This window comes from Lathyrus oleraceus, chromosome 7, assembly GCF_024323335.1.
Source record: "Lathyrus oleraceus cultivar Zhongwan6 chromosome 7, CAAS_Psat_ZW6_1.0, whole genome shotgun sequence".
NCBI lineage: Eukaryota > Viridiplantae > Streptophyta > Magnoliopsida > Fabales > Fabaceae > Lathyrus > Lathyrus oleraceus.
Genome location: NC_066585.1, coordinates 169,277,289 through 169,285,874, shown reverse-complemented (window position 1 = coordinate 169,285,874; position 8,586 = coordinate 169,277,289). Strand labels below are relative to the sequence as shown.

The window sequence follows — 8,586 nt, the reverse complement described above, 5'->3', positions numbered from 1 at the left end:
AGATACATAATAGGTTGAATTATATATATATATATATATATATATATATATATATATATATATATAGAGAGAGAGAGAGAGAGAGAGAGAGAGAGAGAGAGAGAGAGAGAGAGAGAGAGAGAGAGAGAGAGAGAGAGAGAGAGAATGTTACCTTCTAAATATTGGAGCTTCGTGTTAATAGCATGTAACAAAATTAATAAAAAATAATATAGTACGTGTTAATAACATGTAACAAAATTAATCAAAAACAATATAGTACGAAAGTAGAGATTGGGGAGAGAAAGAGAAGAAACAAAGTAATATTATTTTATTCTTTCCAATTATCATTTACATTGCAACATGGATCATATTTATCGGATATATTAGTGTACAAACATATCACTAAATAGCAATGATAATACTTAACTTGTAGTTGAAGTTAAGGAATATAGAAAGAGTAGGAAAACAGACATACACATCCATATTGAATATTATTCACAACAATATAAGTAAAAATTGGCTTTTGATATGGGTATAAACCCCTGTTTTTCATGTACTAAACCCTCTTTCATGTTAACTTTTGATCTCTTAGATCTTTAATACAACCGTAGGCATATATATATCTTTAGGTTTTAGTTTAGAAATCTAGTAACACACATTGGATTGGTAAGTGATATGACAAAGTAGGCCTATATGTTAAGACCAAGAAATTATCGTAGACATAAATTTCATTAGGAAAGGAAGGTAAAACATTTCATACAAAAGTCATATAATTTAGGTTTGAGAAATACAAAATATAGTTAAGGCGAGACTCATGGATATATAATACATGAGTGGAGAAGACGACGAAGTAACATTTGTAGGATGACATTCAATATATCAGAGTGAATGTGTGGAGATGTACCATGCTACTATGAATTACAACCAAGGGCGCGTGATATGTCTCATTGATCCAACTAAAGGGTATGTAATTATCCTAGTGACTTATTGAAGAATATGTGAGCTATCCCAATAACTTAACTAGAGGATATGCGATGTATCATGACGACCCCCGAAAAAGAAATATGTGATTATTCTGATATTCTCAAATGATGAATATTATACTATTCATAAGAGGATACACATCTTATCCTAGTAGTCTGAAATGTGTATATGATGTTATCATATGATCTAGTTATAACACATGTTAAGTTCTCTCAGTAACCGTCATAAGATATGTTACTTATCTCAGTGATTCAGTGTAAGGCATGTTGAGTTGTCCCGATCGAGCAAGTGGAGAAATATGTATCTTGTTCTGATATCCTAGTTGGTGGACCTAGTGTTATTGTGTAATCGAGTACAAGTTCACAAGTATTGGATTGTCGATCTTAGAATGTGTGTTGAGAAGTTAACCTTGATTGGATGAGACTTATCTGAATCTTAACATACAACCACAACAATACGCTTAGGCATGCCCGAGACAGAGTCTTATGAGTTATAGTTTGATGATCAATCATCTATACACCACACTTGTTAGTCAAGTAATCACAGTATAGTTCATAACCTACTAGCTGTAGTGGATAGTTACACTCTCGATATAAAACTCAAATATATGGGATTATGTATGGTGTATATCATGTGAGTGATAATAAGATAAACGATTCAGAGGCTATGCTTATGGGAGGGACTTCAGGGGTCGTAACCAATGTGGGTTACCTAGGGACTATATAGTTGTCGACGTCTCTTTAGATTTTACAGAGGATTAGTCATTATTTTTGTCGATTTTAGGATATGCGAGATACTATAATGGATTATACAACTTGTATATTGAATCAAATAGAAGGGTAATGGATAATTTAATAGTTTAGATTAGAAATTCCCTAAAATTATTATCTCATCCAACATTATTATTGCTATTATTATTTTTTAAATAAACAAATATTTGGATTGAATTAGCAGCTTTAAACTTGACACTGAAGACTTGAAAATACATATTTCTGATGTATTGAGAATTTATGTCTCATTAATAATATATCATAATATATCTGTTACACTTCTATTTCTCATGTACAAAAGATAACAGTGTAATAATTATTATTGACGGATAGTAACAGTGTTACATTTTGGTATCATATCAAAAAAACTTTTTAATTTAATTTAGTTAGTTATATTAATTAAAACACATATTTATATAATTAATAATTGTATTAGAGATAAATAAAACTGAACATTATAATTAATAACATATAGTAACTACTCATTCAAATAGTTAGAAAAAAACTACTCATTTAAATAAGTGTAAAATACTAATTTTTGTTTATAAATATTTTTTTCTAATCAAAGGCACTATCAATGTATTTATTTTAATTAAAATTATTTTTAGCTGATTATTATTGCAGAGATTTACGTTTTAAAAGTGAAAAGGTGGTAGTAGGAGTAGGAGGTAGAGTGCGTCGCAGTGGTCCTTTAAACGTGTCAAAACCACAATTATAAAAGGGCTACGTGGACGAATCAAAACGCTGCAACTGATCGGATCTCAGTGCTTACTCCCATCCACGAACCACGATTTCTCGTATCCACGCGTCGCTTCCACCTTCATACCTTTCAAAACAATTTTCTTAATTAAAAAAAACTCATTAATAATCAATCAATAAAAACATAATTTTGCTACTGAGTTAACTCCAACGGAATAAGAATCATCTAGAAACTCATCACAACCAGACTCGAAACAAAATCAATCGTCTCTCTAGTTTCTCTGTAAAAATTAGATTAACCTACTTCCAATTTCAGGTTCGTTCCTTGTTCTTTTTTTTCTTTCTTTCTATTTAAGCAACTTAGTGACGTACTTTTGCGTTCTAGATCTTTAACTTTCTGTGTTTGTATCTATAATTTTATAGTTTTTCTGTGCCATGTTTTTATTCTTAGGGTTATAGTTCATGCTTCAATTTTAAAAATATGACAGTGTTCATGGTGGAAAAGGGTTCATGGTCTTGCAAACCTGAAGATCTGTTTTCTCGGTGTGATTGTGACTCAAGCAAAGAACAGAAATGGCCAGCATCACCAAGTATGTCTGATCGTTGTTTCAAGAGCGGCAATATAGATTCTAGCGGTTGTGAGCTTTGTGCAAATGATAGTATCTTAGGGAAAAAGAGTTTGATGGAGGATGATAGTGTGTCTCAATATTCAATTAATCATGTATCGCAACCTGATAATGAGCTTAGCTTTCTTGATACTGATAGATGGCTTGATATAGACAACTTTGAAGATGTTGATAGGATGATGTTGTAAGAAACTCTTTCGTTACTGAAGTTTTTCACCTTTTGATTTGTTTGAGTTACTACTTACTAGTCGATTCTTAATGATTACCATAAATACCTGAACTTTAGTTTTTAAAATTGTAGAAATTATGACTCAACTTTTGGAATGGGGGGCCTCAATAATGAAGATGAATTCTGCTGGACATCATTATCACATGGAACTGAAGGACCTGTTGGAGAAGCCGTGAAATCTGACTTCAAGTTTTCACCTGCTGATGCAAGTCCACTGAAAAGTATATCAGAATCAGATTATAATATGGATCGGAAGGACAATATTGATGGTCTGCCAATTCTTGGTCCTGAGGAAAAACCGTCTCCTTTTGATGAAAATTTGAGGTGTGAAATGGATGTTGATCTTGACGATGCTCCTACTTCATTATCAACATTTGGGGAATCAGACACGAAGTCGGGTATTACAGATGACTTGATGCCTAAACAAAAGGTTTGGCTATCCCATATTTTATTTAAGATTTAAATTTTAATTTGGATTCTGCATTTTTCAGTTTTAAAATACGTAGCTATAGTTTGTGTGGGATTCTTTTAGAATACATATGCACCCATCAAATGAACCTCATAAACATATTGCATAATAAATTTAAGATCTGTTTCTAAAATTGTTAAAATTGTTGATGCCTTGAATTTTAGATTCAATTCTGGCATTACATGTATGCTATGGTGAAGGCATTAGGCCTAATCAATGTTGTCAAATAGTAGCAATGGCGACACCATAGCATAGCGGAAGTTGAACAAACCACTATTGCTCTGTGATACGCGATTTAGTACACGATGTTGGCAAATAGCGGCTATTGCATTGATGCATGATGTAATTTGAATAAATGATTCACGATCGACAGCACATGACTTGAATGTGTTTGACATTTCAGTGATGTAGCCGAAGATGTCAGAATTCATGTATTGTAGAATTCAATTCAGTTGATATCTGAATAATAAGCCACCTATTTAATAGGGGTTTATTGTTTTTGAAGTTATCATGGGTTATATTTGCTTGTGTAATAGTTTCTGATGGATGTTCTGATGATAAGACAATCATCATCATCATCATCATTTGCACTTATTTAGAACTTCTAATCATATTGCATAATAAGTTTGGGAGCTTTCTCTAAACTTTTTAAAGTTGTTGATGGCATTGAATTTATATATTGAATTCTGGCATTACATTTATACAAAGATGAACACACTAGATCTACATGTTATCAAATAGTAGCAATGGCGATGCTATAGCATAGCCGAATTGGGACAAACCCCTATTGTTCCGTGATTCATGATTTAGTACAATGTGCTGGCAAATAGTGGCTGTAGTGTTGTGGCATAGCGTAATTTGAATAAATGATTCATGATTGACAACACATGACTTGATTATGTTTGACATTTCAATGATATAACCGACAATGTCATAGTTTATGTATTGTCGAATTATTATTTTTGATGTCATAGAGGTTTAGATGGAGGAGGTCTATATGAGGAGGAAAAGCAAGATAAAAGAGATGTTATGAAGATAAGACAATAGTCATAATTTATACTTATATAGGACTTCTAATCATAGTTAAATAAGGAATCAGATCATTGATATAAAGGAAATACGAAACATAGTCTTAAGTTATTTTAAATTACTCTAAAATATGGTTTATATGTTCTAACAATAGTATAAATGGTATAAATTCCTATAACCATGCACACCTAAAACTGAAAATAAGGATATGATACTCCATTCAATTAAAAGAATATATTTTAATTGCGAAGATGATATGTGATGTATTCATCTTTTATCCTGATTAGAGTTGCATAATATAGTGCATTAATGGGATCAAGTGATTACATTTTTTGACAGCAATCAAGTGATTACATTTTCAACTTTATGTAAATTATGTTTTAAAGTAGAAAATTGGGCTCAGCCTTTATTCAATTCAGTTGTAATATTTTTGGGTGTTTTGTACCACTCACTGGGTTTACGTTTTATTTTATGGTAAAAATGAACTAATCTGACTGTCCAGTCTATTTAATTCACGTGTACTTATTAACAGAAAGAAATTGTCTCTTGAATTCATATTATGAACAGCCTCCTTGTTTGGCAGATACAAGGGCAACTGTTAAAGCAATCAGTGGGAAAGAGAAAAACTAGCTGTCTAGAAGATGGTGATTTTGATCATCCTTATGCCCTCGAGGAGCAACATGCAAATCTGAAGCAACTCTATGAAGCCTCTTCTAGTGGGGTCACTTCCCAGAATAGCATTCACGAGCAAAGACCAAATATGGAGTCTGATTCTATGGGTTGTGTACAGATGCAAACTCCCTCAATGCACCCAGATTGCAGCCATACTTCAAATTATACACCCCTCCTTCCTGCATCGTCTGGATCAAGGTCTGAACACGACGAATATCCATCTTCTTCTTTTAAAGAATCATCCTATGCATCAAATAGGGAGAGTTCTCATGGTCATCCTTTGGAGGCTACTGCCTTGAAAACAAATTATAAGGAAGAAAATCAATATCTTTACAATGATGCAAAATCTACAAGTAGGGGTTTCAAATGTGAAAATATGCAAAATCCCATGCAATTCAAAAGTCCAGGTTCAGCTAAGAAGGTAGGAAGTCAGTTTGAAAATGTGAAAGAAGGCCATAGTGAAGTTGGAGAAGTTAGCATAGGATTTTCACCAGAAACAGAATCATCAATTGTACAGGAAAGTTCATCTATGAGCTCTCCATTGGATGGAATCTCACATGAAGCAGGTAGCTTTCGCCAGTTGCAACAGGTCCTGGATCAGGTATTGGAAGCTTTTGCCATGTTATTTATTTGGTCCTGTGTTCCTTATCCGTGTCTCTTGGACATTGATGTCTAAATTAACATGCCATGCATCTGACTGATCTCAGTTTCTTCACTGTGATTAATATTCTTTTTGCCATGCATCGAGATTGTGTTAACATTAATTCTCTCATTCTTCTTGCCATATGAATGTGTTGTTAATATTGTGCTCCCAAAACACAGCTTATGAAACTGTTTATATGGAGTTGGTTATAAATTTATAATGTACTTTCGTAAACATAAAGTTTCCTTGATTGCAGTTGGACGTTAAAATCAAACTATGCATAAGGGACAGCCTGTATCGCTTAGCCCGAAGTGCTGACCAAAGACATATTGATGGCAAAGCAAGTGCTTTAATGGGCGATGACGTTGAAGCATCTAAAGGGGCAATGACACAGGATGCCAACAGGTATTGCTATCTTCATTAATTTGTTTGTATTTATTTCTCATAGTTAGTAATCAACAATTGGAATTGTAAAATAAATACATTGGAATATGTACAATTATACGTGCAACTAGGAGATTAATAGCTAATTATGTGAATAAGAAATCACATTTATTTAGTTAGGAACCAAAAATCACATTTGATGTCCTTGTATATCTCAAGTCGTATTTACCCTCTAGTGTGTATTTAATCAAATCGGCTAACTTGAATTTTACTCAAGCATTCTACAACTATTTAGTCTTTTATCAAAATTGAAATGCTGATGCAACATAATATTGAGTGAGTAGTTTCATGTTCTGCTTTTGTAGAAGTTCATTTTGACAGACAGAGTGAAAGGTAAAATATTAATGATTTGGAAATGAATGAGATCAAAAGATAATTATCACGATTCAACGGAGAATGTAAACTTTAAGAATACAAATTCTTTAAACAAGTTACTTTGAAATATTATATTGTTTCATCTAAAGTGGTCTTTTATTATTTTTGTTAGCCTTAAGTTCACTTCTATTTAAAAAAATCACCGTGCTTAGTAATATAACTAAAATCAACTGTAAGTGATTTCTTCAATATGCACTTTGTTTCTGACTAACATAGGGCTATCTAATATTAAAAAATGGTGTCTATCAATTGATCATTTTTGTTAGCGTAATGACACCTATTTGTATAATGACACCTAGGTGTACGGGATTTGTGAACATGGAAACTACTACAAATCCCATCGATCGGTCTATAGCTCATTTGCTGTTTCATAGGCCCTCAGATTCATCAATGTTGCCTGTTACTGATACTCTACCTTCAAAATCCAGTTCCATGGTATGCATTCCTGAATTAGTGCTTCAATGAACTAGATAGTTATATTTTGGTGCTAGTCTCATTTTTTGGTTTAACTAGCAGATACACGGATCTGCAACCAATCCACCAATATTTATTGAGAAACAGGCTTGTCAGGAAGAATCTGCTGCTGGAGTAGAAAATAAATCTTGAAGGGTATCACATACTGATAACTGAATCTATTATATTTGATGTTGGTCTGATGTATAGTGTCTTCTTTTCAATTAAGTCATCCTATTGTGTATATAGTTATTTGAGGCTTACTCAGATCCTTTAGTGATTCAGTTTTTGCATTGATATCATTACAGTAATGTAAATTGGGCTGGTAATTTATATAAGGTAGCGTATATGATATAGAGGAATGTTATATGCACGTTTTTCTTTGTGTGGGGGTGATAACTAGGGAGTGTTTGGAACCGATTCGATACCTACAACTTAGTTGGCTCAAATGTGCTGCCAAATCACCAGTAATCCTTTCTCCACAACTAAATGCTGGAGTGTTTTAAGAGTTTTCCTATTTTGTCAATTTCTAAATTTTGATTTTCATATTTCTAATTTTGTAATTTTCATCCTTTTATTTTTGCAATTTTTGAAATTGAATTCAATATTAAAATTAAGAATGATGTGGCAAATTTTTTTGTTTGATATGAAAATGTTTTAATAGTTAAAAATATTAACTAGTAATAATATTTACAATTGTGAAAAATATGTTTAAAAAAGATTGTCATTTTTAGTTTTTATGCTTTTTTCCCTTAATTGTATCATTTAATTATTATTATTATTAATAATATCTTTTTGACTAAAAATAAAAGGATATTTTTATTTATATAAATTGAGTATATTCATTAAAACAATATAAATTTTGTTAAAAATAAAAAGCATAACAATGAAACTGCAAACTGTTGTGTTTGGATTTGAAAAATGTTGCCACTAGAAAAATTACAGATTAAGTAATAGATAATTGGTTTAAAAATATACTTTATTTTATTTGTTTCGCTTTTGTAAAAAAAAATCTATTCCAAAATAATTTTTGCTTTTAGTTCTAATTTACTATTTCTTCCACCTTGTATTAATGATGATTTGAATACCGCAAACTGTTGTGTTTGGATTTGAAAAATGTTGCCACTAGAAAAATTACAGATTAAGTAATAGATAATTGGTTCAAAATAATTGTCGCTTTTGTAAAAAAAATCTATTCCAAAATAAGTTTTGCT

The 8,586-nt window shown here is 31.8% G+C and overlaps 1 protein-coding gene across 2 annotated transcripts; it reads left to right on the top strand.

The window, feature by feature from the left end:
• The first annotated feature begins 2,493 nt into the window (after positions 1-2,493).
• Positions 2,494-7,726, top strand: LOC127102644 (protein LNK1). Of its 2 annotated transcripts, none has more exons than XM_051039991.1 (7): positions 2,494-2,748; positions 2,921-3,242; positions 3,360-3,717; positions 5,369-6,058; positions 6,357-6,505; positions 7,219-7,354; positions 7,436-7,726. In XM_051039991.1, the coding sequence occupies exons 2-7, from the start codon at positions 2,926-2,928 to the stop codon at positions 7,523-7,525; spliced, it is 1,740 nt and encodes a 579-aa protein (XP_050895948.1). In that variant the 5' UTR covers positions 2,494-2,748; positions 2,921-2,925; the 3' UTR covers positions 7,526-7,726. The 2 variants fall into 2 exon arrangements, with proteins under 2 accessions (XP_050895948.1, XP_050895947.1); XM_051039990.1 differs by having other exon boundaries at positions 2,592-2,748; positions 2,884-3,242.
• Positions 7,727-8,586: the final 860 nt, after the last annotated feature.

Coding starts and splice junctions, on each gene's coding strand:
- LOC127102644 (XM_051039990.1), top strand. CDS start 2,914: ATGACAGTGTTCATGGTGGAAAAGGGTTCATGGTCTTGCAAACCTGAA. Junction 6,059..6,356: donor TGCAACAGGTCCTGGATCAG/GTATTGGAAGCT, acceptor CCTTGATTGCAG/TTGGACGTTAAAATCAAACT. Junction 6,506..7,218: donor ATGACACAGGATGCCAACAG/GTATTGCTATCT, acceptor AATGACACCTAG/GTGTACGGGATTTGTGAACA.